Raw genomic sequence first — 27,840 nt, 5'->3', positions numbered from 1 at the left:
CACCCCTCTCCACCTTGACCAATCTGGTGGTGAGGGGAAAATTCCTTCCCAGCCCCCTAGAAAGGAGCAGCTAGCACAACAGCCACAGCAGGTCCTGAGCAAACCTGGCATTTTGCTGCCTCAAGGGGAGGTAAGGTGGGTGCTGCTCTGCCTGGTCCTCGAAAAAGGGGCTTCTCCAGCTGGCCTTGCCTCGTTTGACCTCCCCCGCCCTTCTGGTCCCTGGGGAGGAGACTCAGCGTCAGCATCACCACACTGACCCACGCCCCCTTTTGTAGCAGCTTCTGAGCCTCATTCCCACTCCTGGCTGTAAAGTACTATTCTCTCTTCCCTGGCAAGCCAAACAATGCCCCGACTCCCACCCGCACTGTTTAAAGGTGCTGTGTGGTCGTTGACTCAGAGTTTGACTAAAACAATTGCCTCACAATCACTTAACTTGAGAACTGTCCTTTAAATATTCCCCACAATACACAAATACCATAAATAGGCATTCCCTTCTTTCCCAATCAAAATGTGGAGAGGCCTTCCTACACCTCTTTTTAACAAAAGAATATCCCATTGTTTGCTGAAGCTGTCTCTATGTTTTGTTCCATGTACAAAATCACTAAATTTAAAGCTCTTTGAATGTTTACATTAAAAACTCTGTTAGTCAGTGGCATAGCAAGACTTGGGCTTAAGGGGCTCAAGTTCCAGCCCCATATGTGTTTAAGCCTCTCTTAACAAATGAATATAAAAGCAACGAAGCATGCCTCTCATTTCAGATGGCAGTAGCACCTTATATTGCTTTTAGCTTTAGCCTTCCTTACAAATACTGATTTCTGGCCAGTGAATTCTCTCATATCAATCAAATTAAGAATAATGTTGCATTTTTATTTATATAAAACTAGTTATAAATCATAATAGATGTGTGTAAAATAATGATAAAGGAAAGCATTAAAAATCAAAGGATAAAAGCAAATTTAAAAGAGACACCAATAACTGAAAAAATATTTTTATAGAATGTTCTAATGTTAACATGGAGACAACTTAAAACAAAAAATATTGAAATTATTAATGCAGGATGGTGCTTTCCTCACCACATGCACATAACTTTCCTAGATTAATAGGTTTCATGTGAAAGTATGAAAAGGAGAGTAAACAAATTAACCCCCCCACCCCCAGCTTCCTTCAAACATACTTACGAAGCACGTACCTTACAATAGATAGAACCATCATTTCCAAAACCCCAGTGTTGATAGATGCTGCTTTTGTCCCTGTAATGGAAAGGTATAATCAAAGAGTTAAACCTGCTTAGTTCTTACTAAATAATAAAAAACAAATTAACACACAACTGGCATGTACACTTTTAGTTTCCAGAGTGAGATTTCCCAAATAAAAGATGCATTTTTCACTTTTGCCTGAGGAGTCATGATACATATTTTAAAAAACCAAAAAGCTATTCTGAAAAGAAGAAATTAAACATGCCAGTGATACTGAAAACCTATTTCCTTTTCTGTTTTCTTATTGTGTTTTAGATAATCCATCAGTATTTCTTTTGACCACACCATATAAGGAATCAGATTTTAAAAAATTCTTCGTGTTCAAGTTATGATACTAACTGAGAAATCCCAAATTCTAACTTGACACCGGGATTTTAACTCATGATGCCTTATTTCTGGGGCAAAGGGCTTCACAATAGCACAAGCTGAAGAAGGAGGATGGACCTTAAGGTTTAGTTTCCTAGATTTCACATCTTTCTCAATCTTAATATTATCTTATGATTTTTAAATCAGTTAACGATATTTCAATATTAAACAATATAAACACTTCAAAACAAGAAGTTCCTTAAATCAGTGCAATTTTATCAGATCTTTAAATAGAGGTTACTCCTGCCCTTTAGTTTCAGGGTGTTTACAAAAATTCATTTCTGAGGTAGTGTCCTATAGAAGAAAAAAAAGACATCTTAGCATTCCAATACACGGACATTTGCTTAAGGATATATCAGCAGGCAAAAGATCATGTGTGTCTGACTTGTGTAACATTTACTTTAAATGTAAATAAATCAAAACTAGGTTCAGTGCACAATCTTATTCATATGGGACATGTCTTGGGAATGACCTAGTGTAGGTAGAGGAGTTTTTTCCCCTAAGTGTCAGCGAGTGACAGATCTCAATGACACCCTGTGCTATTTTTCTGCAGGGAGTGCACCCAGAGTAGAAACATACTCAAAGTTACTAGGAAACTTGACATCCGTAAATCTCCTGGGGCATCACATCAGCCCCCTTTAAGGTTATTTCAATTTGATCTACATATCCATGAATATAAAAATCAATGTGCCCAATGATCTAGTAAAACATGCACCCTATCCTATGCAATTGTTCCTTTGCTGGGAAGTATAGGCATAAAAGGAATAGTGACCCTGAGAACTATGCCATTGGGAATATACAATATTAATAAAAGATCTCCCATGCTGAGCAGGTTAACAGATATAATCTACTAAAAAATTTGCCTTGATCTTTCTTTCTAGGGTAGGCTTGCTAAAACAATATTGGAAATGTTTATTTGTTAATAAATGTGAATGTTACCCAGTGTACCTAAGTCAGATTCCATATTTCATAATATTTAATTTTCAGAATTGAGGCCAGCTTGCTAAATCACATGTAGTCCTTATGCACACAAATAGACTTCAATGGGAATACTCATATAAATCAGGGCTACTTCTTCAGTAAGAATTTTTAGAACTGTACCATGTTACTGAGGTGGTTCCTTTGTCATTTGTATGTACCTGTTGATATTTTCCAATGTGGAAGTCTGTGGGTACAATGAGTTCTTTAAACCAGGCCTGAGCATGTAATTAATAATGCTAATATACAGCTTGTAAAACATCTGGTATGTAAAATGAAGAACACACAGAAACTGGAGGTCAAAAGAGGATAAAGCAAAGAAGCTTTTGTTGTGAATGCCCAACACCAAAACATAAGTTGTGTACACTACTGTGCATACTATGGAGTTCTTGAATGAGAATTTGAATCTATACCTGACAAAACCATTCTTGTGGCTTCCACCATGGATTATCTAGTAGTAAGAACACTGGAATGGCACATGCATTTTATATCTTAGAAAGGAGTTCATTTTTAAGCAAAAAAAATTGCAAACAAGTCCCTGGGAGAGTTTGTAATGAATAGCAAAAAAATAAAAATACAAATCCTGTTGCAAGTAGTTTTCCCTTTTGCTTATACTGCTCTAAGTGATCCCAACCTTACATATTCAGTCTAAACTGAATGTTTTTTCATGATAGTATGTTTCTGACATCCGTCTGCAGAGCTGTTCAGCATATTTGGAGTTGCATTTAGTGGTCAGAGGGTTATAGATAGCGAGACCTCTGGGATGATGTTTTGTTTCCTGCATTTGCTAAGGAAGTAGATGTCACTGTTAAGTTTTGCTTCCTTTTTCTTCATGTTGTGGAGTTTCCATTTCAGATAGCAAAATTCGATATCTTCCATTGTTGTATGTTTTTCCATTGATTTCAAAGAACTTTGAATCAGGTTTATAGTTATAAGGGACAAAGTGAAAAATCATGTAGATTATGTGATCCTGAAGAAAAGAAAGTCTGATGGTGATGGCCAAGATAAGAAAGAGTTACTGTTAGCATATAACACAACAAGTAACTTTACTTTTTTGTGTTTGGTGGGGAAGGAGAAGGGGAGAAGGACAATATTCCAATGCTCAACTAACAGAACTCAGCTGGTGTAAATTGTCATAGCTCCACTGACTACAGGATCTGCCCCAATAAAACTGTAGGATTAGCAGAAATCAGAGCACATTCAGACTGGGAAAAGCAAACACTATATTGTAGCTTCAACTCCATTTTTAGCTTCTATATTTCAAATAAGCTACATTCTTAAACTGTCCACACCTTTATGATTATTTAAAATCTTTAAAAGAGAGATAGATATGACTAATAATTAGATGACCAGTTATAATTGAAATTCTGTTTCCAGTAGGAATTTGAAGATGAAAGGTCAGCTATAATAATACATTGAACGACATATATGATTCGGGAACATTGAAATAAAACAGTACAGCAGCATTTCCCAATAACATTCAAATTACCCATATAATTCTACATATGGCACAAGCAACATATTATCACTACCTTTTCTGTACTGTTAACTTATATCCTTCCAGAGATGTGCCATCATCCGTCTCAACTCTAATTGGATGACCAATAGCTAGGCAGCTCTGTACCATAGCGCGACTCAGAATCATTCCAGCCTTCCAATGAGTGGAGAAAAAAGGGTTTGAATAAGTTAAAAGAACCAGAAAATTCAACAATGTGTCACAAATGGAGAGGTCATTATGCCTGGATAACCCAGGATATTAACAGTTGCAGAAAGTGAAACACTACCCACAACTTAGCAGTCAATGAGCCCTGCTCAAAACCAGTGATCTTCTGTACAACAAGGGTGGCATTTTACAGTTCAGTGCAAAATAGAACAGACCCTTGATATCTTCATTTGTCCTTTTTCTGTGCATATTTCACAGTGCAACGATTTAGGGTCCATAACGTGTCACTTGCTATCCTTATAAGTACAGAGTTTACTTGAAATATGTATGCACAGAAAAAAAGTTCAGTGAACTGCAAAGATTGCAACAAATCTATAGTCTTTGAGTCAATTTAAAGTTTTACTCCAAGTCTGAAACAGTGCTGGTTAAACATTTTTAAAGACTAGTTTGAACTGTTTTTGTTGTTGTTCTAATGTCCAAACTTACTCCCAAAGCAGATGACTGAAAGCTTTGTTAGAAGGGAAACATATAACAATAGTTTATGACATTTCTTTAAATAGCATTTAAAATGATAACAGGTATTTTAACAAGATTTTCCCAAACATTTTGTTTGCAATATTTTAATATATTATCAATTGTGAAAAATAGGACAAGGGAGATAGAATAGAAAATAGGAAAAAACTTACTTAATGAAGTAGCTTAGCACCCTGCCAAAGCAGGATTGACCCCCCAAAGAATATTTGCTAACACTTTGTCCAGTGTTCCTTAAAAAGCTCTAAACAATGATGGTCATGGGGGGAGCATGTCTCACGACTTCTTTTGGGTGCCTATTCCACAGCCTCATGGATATCACAGTCAAGATTTTATCCTGACATTCATTGATTTTCATTCAATTATTTCTCATTATATCCTCTTGTACAACCATAAATAATTCCTCTCCATTATTGGTACACACCTATCACTAAGAAAATGTTAGTTTATAAGGACAGTTTAAAGTGTAAATCATCACCCGACATAATTTTTATCAGTCTTGGAAAACTGTCATGAAAATTTATCCAGTCGGCTTCAAAATCTACTCACCCACCCTTTACCAGGATTATGTTGGTGATGATGATGGGGGTCGTGGGGGTGGGAGTTATGCACTCCAGATTAGCAGGCAAATAGAATTTTGAAAAGCTGACTTTTTTATGTCTAGGGTACATAAATATTAAAAAAATAGGTATTATTTACCTTAAATATTTCAGTGACTCCTGGGATGCTACAGGCTAAGAGAGTACTTAAAGCTAATGGTTGCCATACCAGCATCTCTGAATGGTTATTGCATCATGGTACCTGAGAAACTGCAGTATTTCCCTGTATAGAGGATGTGATATTATTGACATGAACTGTGACTGTATATAGATCATTGTTGCAACCAAGGTCCTACAGTTGCACCAAATCTTGTACAGAGGAGGTTAAGTAGGGTGTCTATGGAAAGGTTGTGATTTGCTAGTTATGATTATGCTGTCTGTATGTGTGTATCATTTTTGTATTTGAAGTTATGAATATTGGCTATGTTCTTGTATCTCAATGTGTTTGATTCTAAGTAGCATCAGTGAAGCATTTGGTCAGCTTCTTGAGAAAGTACTATTCTGAGTAAATGCCCAATCAAGAAACACTTAACTGAAAATGGACTTTGGGAGATGCCAATCCACATCTGAACTTTCGTGGGAATGTTCAAACTAACATGTAAACAATGGCATTGGCCTGCAAAAAGCTGAATCATTCATGGACATGTGACTTGCCCAGGTGGCTACAAACTCCATCTTGATGCTGTGATTTTTCACAGAAGAACAAAGGGGTTTCCCCCCACAAGACAGAGAATATAAAAGGCCCTGGAACCTCTCCATTTTGTCTTCAGCTGGCTACAGAGATGGCCTCTCCACCCCAAAGAGATGCCTGAAAGAAACTGGAACAAAGGACTGTAACTACGGGGGGTGTGAGTGATTGCTGGACCCAGGCCATAAACCACAACATTGGTCTGAAAAGGATTGGGCCCAGACTAGGAAAGAGTCTAGTCTGTGAAAGAAGCTTACTGGAACATCTCTGAAGGTGAGATTTATCTGTGTTAAGTTTCCTACTGTATTAGGCTTAGACTTGAGTGTTTTGTTTTATTTTGCTTGGTAACTTACTTTGTTCTGTCTGTTATTACTTGAAACCACTTAAATCCTACTTTTTATACTTAATAAAATCAATTTTTTTTTATTAATTAACCCAGAGTTAGTAATTAATACCTGGGGGAGCAAGTAGCTGTGCATACCTTTCTATCAGTGTTATAGAGGGCGAACAATTTATGAGTTTACCCTGTACAAGCTTTATACAGAGTAAAACAGATTCATTTGGGGTTTAGGCTTCCAGAAAGACTGAATACTGGGTGCTGGGAAAGTCTCTGTTAACTGAGAAGCCCCTGGGCTAAGTGAATCTTAGTTTCTGTGAACTGCAGGGGGCGTGGCTCAACCTCTTGGTCTGTGCTGCAGCCGACTGGTGTGTCTAGCTCAGCAAGATGGGAGGGGATGGAAGCCATCTCTGGCAGGGGGGGTTGTTCTCAGTGGTATCCCAGCACATCTAGTGACAGTCTGGAGGGAGTTTCTGTGACCAAACCCGTCACACAGGACATAACATAACTGCAGGATAATAGATTCTATAGGTTAATAACTATTGATAAATATTTACTTTTCAATGGCACTTGCTGTACAAAGAAGTTTTTTTAAAACAAACTAAATGTTTTAGTGATTTGTCTGATCCATAATAGTCATAGGTAGATGCACAATAATTAACCTTTACACCCACATCATAAAATGTCATAACAAGAAGTCACTGTGGATGGTTCAGCTAAATTGAGCACAGAGGTAAATGTTCATCCAAAACTTAAACTGAAGTGTGTTGCAAGGTTTGATAAAGTTTGGGTAACTTAGTTTATTTGGAATTTCACAGGCCACTGCATTTTGTGGTGTCATCTAGGGCAACAAGCTGAAATGGCAGTACTTCTGACAAGCCAGGAAACACTAGACATCTCACAAAAAAAGGCTGTTTCTTGAGATTTCCAGACAGAAGGAATTTGGGTCAGATTCAAAAAAGGATTCAAACATTTCCATGAATATCTTCATTAAACCTCTGAACCTTTGGGGTTCAAGTATCTTTGGGAGTTACATGCTGCATGTATAGATTTTGCTTTTTATAGCTCAATAAAACAGTTATGAGAGAAAGAGAATACCATATAGCTCAATAAAACAGTTATGAGAGAAGGAGAATACCAAAAGGGTTTAGTCAACATTATGGATCCAAGACTTGCAAAATTAGGAGAGACAAACAAGACACATTTCTGACTTGCAGGAGGGCAAAGAAAGCATTTAAATCACACAAACTCCCCCAAATTAGTACTCTTATAATGCAAAACAACCAGACGCTGACATCAAATATTACAAAGCAGATCAGATAGTTAAATAATGGGCTGAGACACTTTATTGCATGTCACATATCTAGGTATGATATCATAAATGTAAGATATTGCATTTATGAGTGAATTTATGAAAAAACGCTCATAAAGTAACAAAGAGTCTATTCAAATGTGTTCATTTTATCCTGCCCAATGAAAAAAAAATCAGAGGACTTCAGCACTTGTTTCTTTCATACCACATAAAAACAAAGGGAAAAAAATCAGCTAAGATAATTTCAAAAGCCTGTCAATTAATTATCCGAATTGTTTCTTAAAGAGCAATCTCTCTTACTTCCATATGTCTCCAACTTGCTTTGGATCATTGTTCCAAAGTCCACTGGGGAAAGTGTGAACAATAATTACATATTTGGACTTCTACCTTGCCATGAGCTCTGTATGAGCAGAGACATGCCCTCACATGAAGTCCTACTGACTTCAATGGGACCCCAATTGGGCACAGGGATGTGTTGATATAGAGCTCATTGCAGAAGTGGGGCCTTGGATGCTTAATGTTAAATGGATGAATCAGGAAATTTTACTACTTTAAGTGAAGCAATAAAAAATAAAACCTGAATCACTTCTCACAAGCCATATTTATTAGTTAGATGTAGATATAGATAAATGAGCGATAGAATTTATCTCAGGGGTGCCCAAACCACGGCTTGCGAGTCGCATGCGCCTCTTTTACAGTTAAAGTGGCCTCCCCTTTCTCTACCTACCATATGGGGTGGGGGCAGCTTGGGGCTTCTGCCCTGCAATGGGGTGGTGGGGCTAAGCCCTTCTTCTGCCCCATGTGGAGCGTGCCTGCCAAGGCTTAGGGCTTCAGCAGACGTGGGCTGAAGCCCCGAGATCCCCCCTCCCTGCAGGGCGGAAGCCCTGAGCCCCAGCAGATGCGTCCCATGGGGCTGAAGCCCTGAGCCCTGCGAGGTGCCTCCCACAGGGCTGAAGGCCTGAGCCCCGGCAGGTGCTTCCCATGGGGCTGAAGTCCCAAGACACCCACGGGGATGAAGCCCTGAGCCATGGTAGCCATGTCCTGGCTCTTGAACTTCTGAAGATTGTTGTATGGGCTCGGAGGGTCAGTAAGTTTGGCCACCCTGATATATAGACATATGCACATATCTCATATAAAAATTTAAACTGTTATAGAATGAGATATTTGCTTTTAACCTCATTCCAGATCTCCTCTCAGAAACAGACACCCAAAGAATCCTGTTTATATGGTGCTATTCCAGGCTGAAACAGTTAAATGGATGTGCCCCTTCCCCTGAGTGATGTGCCACTTACACTACAGCTACGCCTTTTAGGAAAATAAGTACAGTACAAGTAGCGTACAATTTCCCACAGTGTTAGCAATATGCTTCTGCTTGACAAGTGTGCAATGGCTGTCTTGTTGCAGATCATTTGACTTGAACTCGAATGGGCTGGTTTGGCATTCTGTGACTGGTTACATTCATCCGAAGGTGAAGTTCCACAACAAAATGATCTGAGGGAAGCAATCAGTATTCAGAATAGGGTTGCCAACCCTCCAGGATTGTCCTGGAGTCCCCAGAATTAAAGATTGATCTTTCATTAAAGATTATATCATGAGAGGAAATCTCCAGGAATACGTCCAAACAAAATTGGCGACCCTAATTCAGAACTACAATAGGCCCTCTGGCATGTGAATAGGATCTGTGCAAGGCTGCAATAATTTCTGGTATGTAATATGGTACAAATCAAGCACATTACAAAACTGATAATATTAGCCAATAAAATTTTGGTTTTAGTCTCTATTCTTTAAAATAATTCTGTAATTTTTGGGACAACTGCAACTGCATGACTCTTAATATGACAAATACATAAAATTTAGTGCATTTATAAACTCTTTAAAGTTTGGAAATAGTGTATTGGCTGAAATACAATTGGGCAATGGAAGCTCTCAGCTCTCCTATAGTTCAATTTTGCAAAGATTAGCAAACAGTTTGGCTCCATATTAATGCTGCGTTTTTCAGCAAGGATGAGAGAACACACATTCAAAAGTGAGAAAACAGCGGGGTCCAGTTTTCCATGATTTAGTTCCTGTTCTTGTGTAGGGCTCAACAAACCCCTAAAGCTGCCCATCAACCAAGTATAGCCAAAGCACAATCACTCTGGGCATGCCTCTTCTTGTCCTTAGCATGCTCCCTCTGCTGGTAGCTGAGAAAACAGAGGTATAATTGATTTTTCAGTCTGGTGGCAGTTTTGAAAAAAATTTAAAAAATAAAAATGTGTTCAGTTCAAACCAAAGTTGAAATGTTTCAGAATTTCTGGTGAAGTGAAAAAAGTCAGTTTTAGGTCTGTTTCAGAGAGGGGATTCTAATCTGGGTCTCGCACATCCCAGATGAGTGTCCTAACCACCTGGTTCAAGGTTATGGGGGGAGTGGGGCGCAGCAGCAAGACTAACAGCCCCTTCTTCTCTTCACCAGCTACAGTACTATTTACACCTTGTAGAGGGCTATGTGGAAATGTACTCTACATGCCGCCAAAAGCAGCATGCAGTGTAGACATACCTTAAAGGAGCCAGTGAGGCACAGCTTAGGTGAGTAAAGAACATGCTTGAAGGGTGTGGTTATATATGTGAGTACATACCCTACACACACTCTACTCCTCCAAGCCATGCCTCGTTGTCTACACTGCTATTTTAGCTATGTAGTATGCCGCTGCTGGAGCCTTTCCCCTCTGCAGGGAAAGACCCCGCAGCAGGAAAGGCTCTGGAAGGGAGGAGGCAGCAAAGAAAGGCTCTGCCAGCCCTCTGCTGCTGAATCCCTTCCCCACCACAAGGAAAGATTCCGGCAGTGCAGAAAGGCAAGGGAGAGGCTCAGACTTTCCTCGCTGTCTTTCCCTGCCATAGCCTTTCCTTGCTACAGTGAAATGCTCCAGCAGTGGGCAGCTGCCGAAGCTCTTCTCCACTGTCTCCACTCTGCCAGAGCCTTTCTCTAACACACATAGCTACACACTGCAGTGTGGACGCCGCAGGTTTTTCACTGAGCTGTGTACCTACACATACCCCCATATGCTCCTGCCAATAGTGTCTAGTGTAGAAATAGCCTAAAAATTAATAAAAGGAGTACTTGTGGCACCTTAGAGACTAACAGCTCACTTCATCGGATGCTGTAGCTCACAAAAGCTTATGCTCAAATAAATTTGTTAGTCTCTAAGGTGCCACAAGTACTCCTTTTCTTTTCGCGAATACAGACTAACATGGCTGCTACTCTGAAACCTAAAAATTAATGTGAGTTGTGTGACTAAATCTGCCATGCAATGAGAAAAAAATAGAGTCCAATGTTGTATACGCTGATTTTTTAGTACTTTTATGTGAACTATGAGAAGTTCACAGTGTTATTTTCTAATTTTACTTACTAATTTACAGTACAACCTCAGTGTTATGAACATCTTGGGAACGGAGGTTGTTCGTTACTCTGAAATATTCGTACCTGAACAAAACATTATGGTTGTTCTTTCAAAAGTTTACAACTGAACATTGACATAATATACCTTTGAAACTTTACTACGCAGAAGAAAAATGCTGTTTTCCCTTTTTTTTAGTAGTTTATGTTTAACACAGTACTGAACTGCTTGACAAAGCCCTGACTGGGATGATTTAGTTGGGGATTGGTCCTGCTTTGAGCAGGGGGTTGGACTAGATGACCTCCTGAGGTCCCTTCCAATCCTGATATTCTATGAACTGTGCCTGCTTTTTTGGGGCGGGGGGTGTCTCTTCTGCTGCCTGACTGTGTACTTCTGGCTCCAAATGAGGAGTGTGGTTGACTGGTCAGTTCAGAACTCTGGTGTTCATAACTCTGAAGTTCTACTGTAGTTGTTTTTTGTACTATAACATGGATTATTCAAATACATTGGTAATAATTCACTTCCTGAGAAGCAACAAGATAGGAATGAAGTTTAAAAATGTTGTCTTCATTAGCTAAGACAAATACCAGACTACCATAATAGCAACTGCTAATAGCTTGTCCAATTTCCATCACCAATGTATAGTACAAGAAAGAAGTTTACAAGATTTAAGGTTACTTTCTTTTCCAACGCATTACATAATGTAACAAATATATTTTGCTTGATATTAATCCAGAACTGAAAGCATAAAGTAAAACACAGAAGATAATGGCTAGTATCAGTATGTCTCCTTTCTCCAAAATACAGCAACTTCACACAGCAAATTAGGGCCAAATTTTGCATTGGTTTATCTGGAGCCTCCCTTCCCCCCTCCACCTCTTTCCTTTTATCCTTACTTTCAGCCTATCCTTTTTGTCTTCTCTATCAAATGGTGGCCACAAGAAAGATATCATTATTTGCAAAGGTTTCAGCAGAAAGGTAGTCCCTGCATTTTGATCTAAATACTATCAGCTTGTTTTCAGTCCAGTCTCCTCCGAAACAGTGTTTTACAGCTGGGCTCTGACCAGTGAGCATGCTTTGTTGCTGGCACCTAGAAGTCTTATTCTGTACTTCACCAGCTGCATCTTAACTGCTGAGCACAGCTGTTTTGGTAGGTTGTGGAAGAACAAGTGGTCTTTGAAAAAAACAAAAAACAGCACTTGATCCATTAAGTGCTCTCTAGATTAGTATCAGGATTCTAATTTCATCCACTAGGAAAAAAGGAACAGCAGAAAACATTAATACCATCCTTTATCTTTTTTTAAAAAAATGGGTTGCCTGTGTGTTGCATGAGTTATAGCTCCTATAAGGAACTGACCCTTGACTCCATGTAAAATTAATTCCATAATCTAAACTGGGGGTGATGAAACTATCCATGTAGCCAAAGCTCCAGTGGCCGCCTTCCCTGTTGTAAGGTATAAAGAGACCCTGCACAGCCAGGCTCCATGTCACATGGAAGATATGTGCCCCTGTGCAGATTCCCAGCTTTCTATTCTTTCCCAAACCCCCAATGCAACGGAACCCCAAGTAGGCTTGGGGAGGTGGGGACAAGATTCACCCCAAGGGGAGAATTCATATTTTGAATTTTAAAAAAATCTAACTTTAATATAATAGAGTCTGACCAAAGTTATCAAGAAAAAGCTGTCATAATGACATTATTAGCCCATGAAATAGAGACCCCTGAAGTAGCCCAAAACACTGCAGAGTGCAAAGCCTAATTGTGATGCCTCTTATAATTATTCTTCCCTTTTATGCCAGTGAATTTCATTTATTGCCACTAAAATTGATATCCTATCTGATCAATACAATACCTTTGTGATCAGCCACATGTTAGCCAGAGGCCACAGTGTTGTTGGGACACTTAGATCCCGATAGTCCTTTCTTCTGGGAAGTGCCTTCCTCATTTTATCCATGGCAACAGAGACATGAAAAACTATCTGGGGATCAGCCTAAATATATTAAAAAAAACAAAAGGATTACTGTAATTGGTATTTTAAATTAATACTACTAGCAAAGTTCAGCAAATACTACAAAATGCCTGCTAATGTACTATACGATCTTAGCATTCTACTGCAGACATCGTATTTTGTACTGTACAGGTTCTGAGTAAGATGATTTGGCCAACAGATGTAAGTATACATGAAGAAATATTTGTGTATGATGCTAATAATAAATAAATTGGATTACAACATATTATGGTTTCATCAATTTAAGGGCTGAGTGCGTCTTGGCCATGAATCCCAAACAAGACACCAAGCACTGTTGCATTCCCCTAAGAGCAGACCTTCATCCTAGTCTCCCCCTTGATCTGACAGGTAACTAACCTGCACTGGGTCTAAATGCAGTGCAACATACTTCTTCCAGTACATCTACAGTGACAGACAGAAAATGGTCCTACAGTATTGATTATGTGACCTGTATGTTAAAATCTCACATTAGAAGAACAGTTACAGTGAAATAGATACATTATTTTAGCTATGCTGTAGATTGAATCAACTAATGTATTTAATTTTGTACTACCCAATTACAACTAATTTTAATGTAATTAAAATAAAAACTATAAGAATACTTAAAAATCTGGTATATAGTAATTTAATCATTATAACTTTGAAGTTACATGTTCCTATTCTAGTAGTGAGAATTGCCCCTGCCAATCAACTAATAATTTTCTAAGTACTTGAATATGGAGATGATAATCTGAAAGAAGCTCTCACTTTATTAATGGAGTTTTATCCCATCAAGGCACAAAGATTTACACACACAAGTCCCATTAGTTACAGATATAAGACCATTCTGCAACAAAATTTGAATGTCCTATGATTTCTCTTCAATAGGTTTGGGATACACTAGCTAACACAAACACTACTTGATGTTTTCACTAGAAATTATTAGTGAATGATGGAGGTATAAATCTGTATATGAGAAAAACAAGGGCCAGCTCCTTGGCCCCATTAAATCTTTTCTTGCCATCCTGAAGAGACATGTAACATACAGGTCATACTATATTCAATTCCCCAGCACCTTCAGAACTTAAGTGAGTATGACCAGCTGCAAATGAGGTAGAGAAAATTGTATTGCTCCCCCTGAAAATTGACTCTATTACCACACAGACAGACAGCTCAGTCCAGATCTCCACAATCTTATCTGCAAAATAATTTGAAAAAACTTCACAGTGTCAGACGCTGCGATGAAACGCAAATAGTCTCAGTCTAGTAAATTGTTTCCAACTCAAAACAGTTTTGTTGCTCAGAATTTTGAGTATCCAATGGAAACATAGAAACTCTCTGGACATATTATATGCATATAAATATTCAATAATAACTAATACTACAGTAGGACACTGAAACCCCAGTGAGGATCTGAGGCCTATTGTGCTATACAAACACAAGGTCCCCACCCTGAATTCCTCCCACTTCAGCAGCTGTAGGTCACTTAGTGATTTCCAAGGATGAATGCAAGGAAGCAGGTGTTTAGGAGTCACTGTATAAATAGTTAAGGATAACAGATCATTATAATGTCTCCCACAGATCAGCAGAGCAGTCCGTCACAAGACAGCATTCTTCCTCAGAGCCTTTGAATCCTTACAGGTTCCATTAGTCTTTGATGAAAGACCATCAAAACAGGCCCTTCACCCTGACAGGAAAGGAGCATGATAGCATCAAAATAGGTTTTTATTCTGATTAACAACTGAGGACCAGATCCTCAGATGGTGTAAATCAGTATAACTCCCCTGAAGCGAATGCAGCTGAAGATCTGGCCCTGAATATTTATAAGAAATGAAGTTGCTGATAAAAAGGTGATAAGATCTTCCGTTATTTTTCACTATATATATATTTTTGACAATATAAAAAAATCCCATATAAATAAAATACACTTAGTACGCTTTTAGGAGATCAAAAATGTATATCTTTGCCAGAATAAATTGTAAGCTGCACTGGCAAAGCAGCAGAAGCAGAACATAAGTGAATACGATTGGGCACAATCTATTACTTGAAGTGAAATCTTAGAAGTCTCTATACCCAGTGACTGACAAGATCCCTTTGTCCTCAAAGAATGCTCTCTGTAGAGGCACATCATGCTTCCAATAAACACTGGAGGTCCATCATGTCTTAACACTTGCAATATGACCCTGGTTAATATGTTTGAGGAAAGAAAAGCTTTTGAATGAACCACATTATTCAACATCTTTATAAGCTTCTAAGACAAGGCTATAGTAACAAAAAACAATGTTCTGCTTCCTATTGTTAAGAGGAAGTGAAAGGAAATGAATAGACTCATTGTTCACCCTCAGAATCCCACCTGGATGGAATTATACTTATTTTAAATGAGACTGTGCGTAAATTACCAGTATTTCATCTGTAATATAAGGACTACTGATGTATAAGTCAAAACACTCACTTTTCAATGACTGCTTCCATGAAATTTATGACCCAAATATTTTGTATAACCACAACGAGACAGCATTAATGAAGAAATACAGATTAATATAATGGAGATTTAACCTAGGATTTCTGTATTGGAAGTGCTATACACTTCTAACAAGTCTGAAATACAATGATCAGCATCTCTTGTTATTAGGATAAAATTCAATGGGTCAACAGTAATTCAAATAAGGACAATGTAGTTATTGCAGATGATATTGACCCTTGGCGAGGTGATTAAAGTTTCACTGGAAATAAACTGCTTCTTTGATTTCAAGTACAGAGTCTCCAGCAGAACCATTTTTAAACCATAGAGATGTAGTAATGAAACTATCTGCCACGAGCTTGTGCCCACATGCATCAGCTGCTGTTGGTGGGGCTTCTGAATTGCAAATGAACAGAAAAGCCTAATCAGAAAGGATGTTCAGAACCCAAACTAAGCACCCAAAAAGAAGGGGGGGAAATAAGAATCCCAGCCTGAAATGAGATATTAGATAAGAATAGTGATGTGGGAAAAATGTGTTGTTGACTTACTTCTAATCCACTCCCTTCTGAAAGCAAATGGGGTGGAGCATATTGTTGAGGCTGGCAAAGCAGCAGAAGCAGAACATAAACACATTTGGCACAGAGATATTTGATTTCATATTACCCGTTAGCCAGCAGCAGGCAGATCTTACAAGGGAATCCCCACAGTTATTGAACAATGACAACGAATATTCTACTAATCCTCCTCCAAAGGTTCCAGGCTTAAGACAGCACTCTTACTCAACCTCACTATTATAAATTGCTATCAGATATCAGAGGTTTCACCACAACTGGGTGGAAGATTGGTTGGGTTGGAATTAGACACAAGTATCATTATGCTGTGTGCCTCTTTGTATAACACCTGCTGCAAGCCCCTATATTCTTGTTATCACTACCACAGGTTTTAATCTTTTAACATTTGGTTTAGTGGTGCAGCAGTGAGGAAGAACTGGCCCTTTGTATTCATCACAGGCTGGCACCCAGGACTAACACCATGCTGTTCATCAGGAGATAATAAAGCTGGACAGTACCCAAGTGACACTAGATAAAGAAGCAACAGCATGTTCCTCTCACCAGCCTCAGATCATGTTAAAAACCTGCAGAGCTTGGGGCAATGGCACCCCATAGAAGCAACACTGGCCATTAACTTTCTTATTTGAGATTTCACCTTCTTTATTATATTTGATAGTTTTGCTTCAGACTAGCAGCCCATGACAGTGAACTGGAGAGATGTGACTTGAGTGAGTTAGTGTGCTCAAAAAAGCATTAGAAATTGCCTTGAAAAATTATATTAATAGCATGTGCTGTGATACGCTAAGCTGTACTATCACATACCACTCAGTACCTTGTTTCTATGACACATACTATTAAACATAAGCCCACAGATAGAAGCAAGCAATACATCCATTCCACTCGCCAATAAAATTATTACTTTAAAATTTTTCCTTTCAGAAAAAAGGCGAAGGGATAAAGCATATGGTGTAGCCATAAACAATAATATTGGAAATTGTTCAAGCAAAGCCAAGTTATCAGAGAGAACAACATCTGAAAATATTCATTTACTAACATTAGCTGAGACTTGGTCTGTAAAAAGGGACTTGTTACTTTACTGTTATTATTTACAGCTAGTGGTTCTCAACCAGTGGTACACATACCCCTGAGGGTATGCAGAGGTCTTCCAGGGGTTACATCAACTCATCTAGTTATTTGCCTAGTTTTACAACAGGCTACATAAAAGCCACTAGTGAAGTCAGTACAAACTAAAATTTCATGAAGACAATGGTTTGTTTATACTGCTCTATATTCTATACACTGAAATGTAAGTACAATATTTATATTTCAGTTGATCTATTTTATAATTATATGGTATAAATGTGAAAGTAAGCAATTTTTCAGTAATAGTGTGCTGTGACACTTGTACTTTTATGTCTGATTTTGTAAGCAAGTAATTTTTAAGTAAGGTGAAACTTGGGGTATGCACGACAAATCAGATTCCTGAAAGGGACATAGTAGTCTGGAAATTTTGAGAGCCACTGATTTACACAGCACTATAAATATGCATTTAAGTGAGCTGACTAGGTATTTCAGCACATTGTGAATGATGCATTTTTATATTGAGGAGGAATTCTCTAAGGGAGTGATAGCACTGAAGTTACAAGGGCAAATTAATTGACTGAAAGCAATGTAAGGAGGTGCAAATTACACATCTCTTTGAGAGCTTGGGCCTTGTGGAGGAGTCACCCTGAGAAGGCCAGGTGAGAATATTAGCTATCCTCAACCCTGTTTCCTGCCGGCAGTAATGGTAACAGATTTAACTATGGACAGGGCATTATAGGAGCCTTACTGGTAGAGGCTGCTCAGAAGATGTACTGAATCCATGCATTGTTTAACCATTCTGGCCACACCTTTTTGGCTTCCTGGAGAGGGCTGGCCCTCTAGAGGCCTTTTGGTAGAGGAGACGTTGTTGCTATTTCTCAGTTCTGTAGTCTTGCCTCTCCTCTAACTACACCCCTAATGACAACAGCAGGGAAGTTCTATGCCACTGAAGGTTATCCCCTGCAGTAGGGTGATTCTCCTCTGCCCAGTTACATCAGCTTTCTAACCAGAGTCCAAGCTGACTGTGTTAAACTTAAAGAAAATATTACTTTATCACTTTCTTTCCTTTTGTAAAATTGTCTTTCAAGAGATGACTAATGACCAAGTAAGAGAAAGAGATTGATAAATATGTGGTTCTCCTCTCACTTATATCAGTGTAATTCAAGAGTAATTCCAATGAAATCAGTAGAACTACACTAGTATGTAACTGGTGCAAATGAGAGGAGAAACAGGCCACTGGCATCAGTGCTTTCTGCAACTACTATAGGGAAAAGTGGCAAGAGAAAAAGTTCTCTTATTTTATCTTCCTCCATGTGAATTTTTTTCCAGGCATTGCAATAGAGAATGTCCAAGTAGATGATTGGTCAGCATCAATTTTTTAAAAAACATTATCTAAAGTCACATTGCTGCTGTCTTTAATGGGCTATAAGACCGATTCTTTTAATTCAAAATTACTTGACTCTGAGAAAAAGTAGAATCTCTTGGTGGATGTACAAATGCATTGGAATTTAATATTGTAGCGTGTCAGAGAATGATAGCTTAAAGATTAATTTGAATTATTAATATAGTGCTACTTCATATCACAGAATAAAGAGAATAACCTCAAAACAGCTAATATGTAATATTATTGAGTTACCATTATCTGAAGATTTTTAGAATTTATACTAGATGCTGAATTCAAGGTGAGATTTTTAAAAGCACCTGAAGTGAGTTCTGAGCACAAATTGACATCCACTTGGGTGCTTCTGAAAATCCCTCCTCTTCACCACACTGTTAAATATTTTAGAATCCCATTAAAGAATAGGTCATCTATCATGCTCAGAAATGTGACACTCATTTCTATTACTGACAGAGAGACAGTTATACAAGTAGTGCAAAGGTTTTCTCAAATATAAGGGATGATGGGGGTTCATATTTTTTTGGACTTGGCCAGGATTACTACATCATGCCAGAGAAGATTTCTGAATCATTGATCAGAGTTTCTATCAGTAGGCATTTAGGCGTCACAGTATTTCTTTTCTGGCTAAACTGTATTATTGTTGAACACTATATTATATATTGATAATATAATAAGATTAATAATCTTCAACAAACACAAATAGCTTAGTATTCATAATATTAATATATATATTCTGAATATGAACCTGCTGTAACTTTTTTTTGAATGAGTACCAAAATAAAAGTAGTGACGACAGATTTGGATGAATGGTTTGGAAGATGATGTATTATTTCATATTTCCTGAATATGAATAGTTTAGTTCCTGAAAGGAGAGTTGCTTGGATAGCTATGCTTGGATTTCATATCTTCTTTAAAACAAGATATAGAAACTTCAAGTGGGAATATTGTCAAATGGTGGTAGCAATGACTTACTTGCCGGTGAAACAACATGTAGCAGTGCAGTGTGACTTTTTTCTTAGTACTCTTTTTTAATATTGACAGCCTTCGTGTGACATGTTTAGAGGACTTGAATTTGACAAAATAATTGTATTAAAAGTATTAAACAGTTAAAGCAGGACTCAGGTGGTACTTAAGCCATGAGCTGGATCTCTGCATAGGGTGAATTTTATCAAACGTTGATTGACTGAGTAGAATATACAACTTCCTTTAACATTAGTGGGAACTGAGGACTTAAAGCCCTATACAGAACCTTGAAATTTTACCATTATGTCACAAATATGAGTGGAAACAATTCAGGAACTTGTGCACTAAAGTTTAAATTGCTCTTCATATTTAGTAAAAGGTCAAGCATATAGAAGTGTATGTGAGTTCCAAAATTATAGTTTCTCCAAGACTTCCTTTGTTAAAAGTACAATATGATGAATTCCACAAAAGCAGTGTGAATGGACAAATAACCTGACCTGAGAAAGTGCCCAAGGATGACATCTGCTGATGGCCATCTATCCCACCTTGCTGATGTACAGGCCAATCTTCCTCACCGGTGACAAAAGAGCAACAGGTTGTAATTGTCAGGGTTATCTGTAGCCCCAGATGTACGCATTGGGATTGTATGTCATAAATTCTACTCAGTGGGAAATGTTTTATTTTTAATCTTCTATTGACAAGTAACAGCTAGGGGTTGAGCAATAATATCTATATCTGAAGGCAATTTTTAAGTGTATGTATCCAGAACATCTGAGCCTTTTCCTTTTTACTGTGTAATCTTCTTAGTGTCTTCTGCACCTCATTGAGCTCCAAGGTTCGCAAATACACAATACTGTAGATATCCAGCACCTCTGCCCTGAATTTAGCTTTAAAGGAGTCTCTCTTGAGAATATCAAATTATCATTCACAATACACTGTTCACCCCCAGATGTGTAATTGTTGAATGCTCTCACCCTGTTTCAGAATGGATAAGCCTCAATAGGTTAGTACAGTTGTAGTTTTTAAGCTTATATTAACTATCCCATTCTCTTTCTCCTAAGGTTTGTTTCTCATATTTTATTGTAGGTAGTTATTAGTAGTATTCAGATGTTTTATCTTTTACCCTATTGCTGATCTATAGATTTATGCATCTCAAGGTCACTTTGGAACCTGTTTATACCAGACACTAGAAGCATGATCAATACATCATGCTAATATATAAACAATATCAGGTAACATAAAAATGGTGCTTTAGATAACCATAGTTTAAACACAGTAAACTATGCTGTTGCCCCACTCCACAGAAAACAACGCTTTGCATTGTCACAGAAGAAGCCCTGCAGAATACAGATTGGTGCAGATTGCTCCCCTAAATGCCTCTCCCGGCATCATGTCTGTGTTCCCCCATTGCAGCAGAACTGGTGCAGTTCTGCTGTCAACTGAACTTTATTTGCCATTGGGGGTCAGGAACAAGGTTTGTCTCAATATTATTATTTGTATCACAATGCTGTGCTTGGCACTGTCTAAAGTGAGAGACAATCCCTGCTCTAAGGAGTTTACATTTTAAATAGACAAGAAAGACAACATGTGGAAGAAGAAACAGGCTCAGGGAAGTAAAGTGACTTTCCCATGATCACACAGCCAGTCAGTGGTTCAGTAAAGAATAGAATGCATGTCTTTTAAGCCCAGGCCACTTCTTTCCCCTCTGGACTAAGCTGCCTCTTCGTTTGTGAAGAATCTGTGTGAAGAATCTTTTAACTGACTCAATGTAAAAAGGTGCATGACAGCTTTAAAGTTGTATTCTATTCACTTTTCGAAATAAACTTAAAGTAGTTACAGTAACTGACTTAATTTAAATGATTTGAACAATCAAGATGACTTTACTCAGGCAAGACAAGAGGTTTTATATGAATATATTAGATTAGGACCTGGGTCTACTTTTTCAGTTACCAGATATACTTGATTTGATAAGTGAGGCTTATATGCTTATTCCTTCTGTATCACAGTACTTTAAATGCAAACAAAAATTACAGTATCAAAATGAAATTCTGAACTCGAAATTTACACAAACACCACCAAAATATAAGCACCAAATAATACTTACTATATTAGACTAGTTTCAGAGTAGCAGCCATGTTAGTCTGTATTCGCAAAAAGAAAAGGAATACTTGTGGCACCTTAGAGACTAACAAATTTATCTGAGCATAACCTTTCATGAGCTACAGCTCACTTAAGCTTATGCTCAATAAATTTGTTAGTCTCTGAGGTGCCACAAGTATTCCTTTTCTTTATATTAGACTAATAATTTGGATTTTCTTTCATTTAGAAATCTATTGTAAAAAGCAAGGATGTAAATATGTTAACCTTTGGAGTGTTTGCATTTATGGGAGACTTGTTACATCAATAGAATTGGAACATTCAAAATGTTAACTTGCACAAAATAGGAAGTGAAGATCAGGTATATAAAAAGTCATACTTAATCTTGTAACAATTTTGTGCTAACACAAAAGAATATGCTTACCTTGTATTGTATAAAATGGCTATCCATGTCCACCTTTTCCAAGTTTTGAAGTGTCTGGTGGTTTGTGCACTGGAAGTTGTCTGGAAATTCTGTACAAGTTTCCCAACTGAGAATAAACAAAGTCATTAAAAGATTCTTTATTGGGACTTTTTATTTTAAGACTACTACAGCTTCTATATTTAAAATAAAAATTACATATTTTCAGATATGTTAAATGTGTGTTAGCATATAATTAATACTTACAACCAGTAAAAAAGAAAAAGCAATGCTTAGTAGAAGGTGTGCTAATTTAAATATTATAAATTATACAGAATCTTAAATCAAAGTTAAACCTAAAATCCAATGGACAAAATTTTGACACTTTAGTCCCAGTTGTGTGATCCAACCAAATTGTACTTGGTGCAAGGAACCCAAAGGGGTAGCGAAAAGATGGTTTTATACTACTTTTGCTCTCTCCTGATCAGAGGCCATTCATGGACTAATTTGACCCCTAGTGCAACTTAAAGCAGTTCCAAGATTGCTTTTAATGATGGCAGGAGTAATGGCCATTTCAAAACCCAGGAATCACTGGAGTACAGCAACAATCCAACCACATTCTATCTCCTAGTCACATTTCTAACACCCGCCCTACACAGTGAGCTGCAGAGTGGGGGCAGTGAGGGTGATACCGACCCAACTTTGCTGGCTCTTTGCCTGAAGGGGAATCCTTGGTTGTCCTGATCATCGGGAGTTTTGCTATTGACTTCAATGGGACCCAGATTTCACCCAATATTTGTAAAAAAACACAATTTTTGTGTAATGGGAAGTAAATTAACAGGACAACAAAACTGTGCACATTTTCATTTTTAGGTTGTCCCTTTGTTATATGAAAAGGAGATGTTACCCCCTACTGATATAAAATCAGAAATAAAATTAGCTTTGATCTACACATTTTAAGTCTACATGATTATATAAATGTTTATGCTTATGTAGTCATACACTTTAGACATTCCACATATAAAAGTTTCTCATGTGGTGCAAGACTCCCTATTTTCCTGTCCCTCCTATCTCATACAAGCAACAGTGGGTGTATAAGGGACAGCAGGATCTGGCGGCTACAGCGAAATGGAAGCTGTAGCTAGAGCCTCTCAGGGAGAGGCATCAGTACTTTGGTGGACCTTAACAATTCTGCAGTAGGCAGAAAGGTGGGCAGTACCAACAGAGAATAAAAGAGGAACAAATTTGATAGGCTGCTATTGTTATGGAGTAGGGATTGGAAGGCAGGCTGCAGAATCAGCAGAGTGAAGTGCATTTTTGATTGTGACAGTTAGTCCTAATTAAAATTTTTTAAATTGATATGCACATGTAATGGTGGAAATATAGGCTCTGATTTTGCAGACATTTATGCAATTGAGTAGCCTTGATCAGGTGACTAACCTCTTTAAATTGAATCGGACTACTCACATGCTTAATGTTATTTACTCATGTGCATAACTGTTTCCAGTAACAAGGCCCAGAATATGAAATTTACATAAAGTATTAAAAAATGCACAAGCAGCTATTTAGCTGACTACTTTTATTTTCAGCATTTTAACATGTTAAAATGAAATGTTTAATAGGTAAATGTTTTAAAATGCATTTTAGCAAACGTAAATGCAAAGTCTTTTATTTATATTTATATTTCAATAAGAGTACTGGAACTAAAATATATTAGTGACTCAACCAGGGGTGGATTAGGGTTTTGTGGGACCCCGGGCCAGAGCAAGTGGGGGCACCTCCCCACCTATTCTGCCTGCAGTCCCCCTCCCCCCCGTTCCCCATCCACTGCCCCAGCACTCCTCCGGGGAAATGGGGTTGGGGTAGGGGCTTGCCATGCCCACCAGGCACTCCTGCCAGGGAGTGAGGACAGCAGGGTCAGGGAGTTGGAGCTTGCCCCGCTCCACCTGCCTGCCCGTCACTCTAGCCGGGGAATGGGGTCAGGGCGCGATGGCTTTCCCCACTTGCCTGGCACTCCAGCTGAAGAGTAGGGTCGGGGCGCGGGGGCTTGTTCCGCTCCACTGGCCCGCCCAGTGTTCCAGCCAGGGGCACACATTTTTCCGGAGCCCCATGGCCTGTTGGTCCAGTGGCTAATCCGCCACTAGACTCAATACTACTTTATTGAAATTACCCATTAAACTGTTGCAGAAAAAAACATGGATAACAGCCTCCTACTTATTTTAGTCACATCTTGTAAAATTTGAAGGATGAGGTATAATAAATTTATTTTTTTACAACTATTGAAACCTCATTAAGAGCTGATGATGAAGTACTGATGTGTTGTACTGTGCACGGAAATAATGCTAGAAATTGTCACATTTATAGGAAGATTTGCAGACTAGCTTTTCAACATTTTAATAGTCCTCTATATGTCTCCCTTTCTTTCTCTGTAATCTTGGATTTAGGGTTTCAGAGAACTTTGAAAAAGCAGAAGTTAATATACTTGTCACATCCAGGCAGCAGATCAACATTAGGATCCAGAAGAGTTTTATAAATAACTGTGATACCATCCTTTTCAGCTGCAGTCACTCTGTCAAAGGTCAAACTTAGAACACGGTTTAAGGGAGACCTGCAAAATGGAAATAAAATCAAAGCTGATCTTTCTGAAACGAAAACACACAGCTTCAAAAACAATAATGAGATTATACATACAAAGGCAGTGAACATAATGGAAATGCTGTTCAAAGAACAAAGACAGAAAATATTAAAACCCCTGCATTTTATATGTCGGAAAGAACTTCTAGGTTTCAGAGTAGCAGCCGTGTTAGTCTGTATCAACAAAAAGAAAAGGAGTACTTGTGGCACCTTAGAGTCTAACAAATTTATTTGAGCATAAGCTTTCGTGAGCTACAGCTCACTTCATTGGATGCACATCCGATGAAGTGAGCTGTAGCTCATGAAAGCTTATGCTCAAATAAATTTGTTAGTCTCTAAGGTGCCACAGGTACTCCTTTTCTTTTATTAGTAATCTAGTAGCCAATCTGGCTTTAGTCTTTAGTTCAGGTGCTTCCATCTCAGATACTAATTCTCTCCCCAGCCATCTTCTTGTCTTTATTAACCTATAGGTTATGGACAGCAACCAAATTGAATTAGTCTTGCAAAATTAGCTCTTCTACTGGAATAAATAACTATTTGGGGAGAAAGAAATCAGTATTATGATCAGCACCCAGGTAATCATCTAAGGATAATTGAATAAGATTGTAGATTAATGTTCATGAACAATAACTAAATAATATAAATATGTTTTGATAAAACAGAGACAAATTATGTATTATTTTGTCAAAATACAATAATAAATACGAGTTTGTTTAATTAGCTGAACCTTAATAGGAGAAATCCAGTGAGGTTTGTGACTAATAGATCAATCCTTAAACTGATATATTCCTTTATAGGTCTCATAGTTGTAAGCAACATTACATTAAAATCTAATAAAGCATGAATAACTTTCACATTTATACTCTTATTAGTAAAGTTTCTTTTAAAGGGACACAGTCAACTTTTAAAATCCTATTTCCATATTAATATTTTTACTTACAAGTAACAACTAGAATAAGTAAACTGAAATAAATTAGAGATAAATATATTTTCTCTATTTCTTTTCTAATTTGTTTACTTTGTGCATTTGATAGCACTTTTGTATATTCATAGTTTGACTGTACAGTGGAAACAATGAATCAATTTCCAGTTGTTCATTTGGGTCTTTTATATAGCAACAAAGGAAAAAACACATTCAATCAGAGCTCCTGGCTAAGAGTTTGTGGTATGTATGTTTTTTTTTTTAATGTAAGAGGTATTCAGGGGGCAGCTGAACTTAACAAAAATACTTTTATTTCATTTTGGTGAAATTAGCCAGTTTTGAGTTGTCAATGTCACTTTAAACAAAGAAAACAGTAATACACTGACCAACAATTCTAAAAATGTGTCAAAACACACGTATAAGGAAATGTATGCTATTTGCATACTCTCCTACTCTGCTTTTGAGGGAAGCAAGAGTTTGAGAAATTAGAAAAAGCAAAATTATTTTTAAAATCAGACTAATATACATTTCAATTGTTATTTATCATGTTGTAGTTTATTATCCATTGTTATGGAAATTATTAAATACTATACTACGTTAACTTAAAGCTGGCAATTAGAAGATGTATAAAAGAATGGCTAAGAGAAGCCATTTTCTAGAATATTCACTGAAAACAATGGTTGTATTTTCTGTTTATTCCAAGAATGAAGCCAGTGACAAGTTCAGTTTTGGGTGAAACAGTTATATACAGGAATTGTTTGTACAGAAATTTAATCTGTCATAATACATAGGAAAAGTGAAATGTCATCAATAAACTACTCAATTACTTTTTCAGATTGCGCTGTACATCCAGAGACTTGTCATAAATCTGACATAACCCTGTTCCCAGCAGAGTAGAAGTGTAAAGAATTAGTATTGAAACAAAAAATAGATTTTTGTTTGCGAAAGGAAAAATAAGAGAACTTGAATAGGTATTCATCACAAGATTCAGAGTAGCAGCCGTGTTAGTCTGTATCTGTAAAAAGAAAAGGAGTACTTGTGGCACCTTAGAGACTAACAAATTTATTAGAGCATAAGCTTTCATGAGCTACAGCTCACTTCATCGGATGCATGCAGTGGAAAATATAGTGGGGAGATTTTATATACAGAGAACATGAAACAATGGGTGTTACCATACACACTGTAACAAGAGTGATCAGGAAAGGTGAGCTATTACCAGCAGGAGTGTGTGTGGGGGGGGAGTGGGGCAGGGACACCATCATAGGGCCTAATCGCATCAGCCACACTATCAGAGGCTCGTTCACCTGCGCATCTACCAATGTGATATATGTCATCATCTGCCAGCAATGCCCCTCTGCCATGTACGTTGGCCAAACTGGTTAATCTCTACATAAAAGAATAAATTGACACAAATCAGACGTCAAGAATTATAACATTCAAAAACCGGTTGGAAAACACTTCAATCTCTTTGGCCACTCAATTACAGACCTAAAAGTGGCAATTCTTCAACAAAAAAAATTCAAAAACAGACTCCAACGAGAGACTGCTAATTGGAATTAATTTGCAAACTGGACACAATTAACTTAGGCTTGACTAAACACTGGGAGTGGATGTGTCATTACACAAAGTAAAACTATTTCCCCTTGTTTATTTCCCCCTTGTAAACTGCTGGAAATGGCCCACCTTGGTTATCACTACAAAAGGTTCCCTCCCCCTCGCTCTCCTGTTGGTAAGAGCTCACCTTTCCTGGTCACTCTTGTTACAGTGTGTATGGTAACACCCATTGTTTCATGTTCTCTGTGTATATAAAACCTCCCCACTATATTTTCCACTGCATGCATCCAATGAAGTGAGCTGTAGCTCACGAAAGCTTATGCTCTAATAAATTTGTTAGTCTCTAAGGTGCCACAAGTACTCCTTTTCTTATCACAAGATTGTGTTCTTAACTGATGCTGAATATGTATAAGTAAATATGAGCTCTATGCAAAACTTTACATATGAAGTTTATATTATGTCTTGTATATTTTACAGTTTTCTGACTGCACAGCAAGTTTTATTATTACTGTTAATAATGTATTCTATGGCAGTGCCCAAAATCCCAGTCAGAATAGGAGTCATATTGTGCTAGCCACGGTTCAAGCACAGATATCAAAGAGAAGAAGATAAGCAAACTGCTTCCTTGACAATAATTAATGGAAACAGTGAACTGTTTTAAACGCTTGTAAAATCATGCTAAAATGC

The 27,840-nt window shown here is 37.7% G+C and overlaps 1 protein-coding gene across 3 annotated transcripts in view; it reads right to left on the bottom strand.

The window, feature by feature from the left end:
- The window catches only part of DCDC1 (doublecortin domain containing 1), a 420,018-nt gene that overhangs the window by 164,436 nt on the left and 227,742 nt on the right, over positions 1-27,840 (bottom strand). For all 3 annotated transcript variants that reach the window (XM_073347762.2, XM_073347767.2, XM_073347768.1), the window contains exons 13-17: positions 24,526-24,651; positions 22,068-22,173; positions 12,955-13,092; positions 4,133-4,251; positions 1,190-1,250 (exon numbers count right to left, since the gene is read on the bottom strand). In XM_073347762.2, coding sequence (XP_073203863.1) covers positions 1,190-1,250; positions 4,133-4,251; positions 12,955-13,092; positions 22,068-22,173; positions 24,526-24,651 — 550 coding nt within the window. The remainder of the gene's footprint in view (positions 1-1,189; positions 1,251-4,132; positions 4,252-12,954; positions 13,093-22,067; positions 22,174-24,525; positions 24,652-27,840) is intronic.

Source organism: Lepidochelys kempii, chromosome 6, assembly GCF_965140285.1.
Source record: "Lepidochelys kempii isolate rLepKem1 chromosome 6, rLepKem1.hap1, whole genome shotgun sequence".
NCBI lineage: Eukaryota > Metazoa > Chordata > Testudines > Cheloniidae > Lepidochelys > Lepidochelys kempii.
This window is presented reverse-complemented; position numbering and strand designations above follow the sequence as displayed.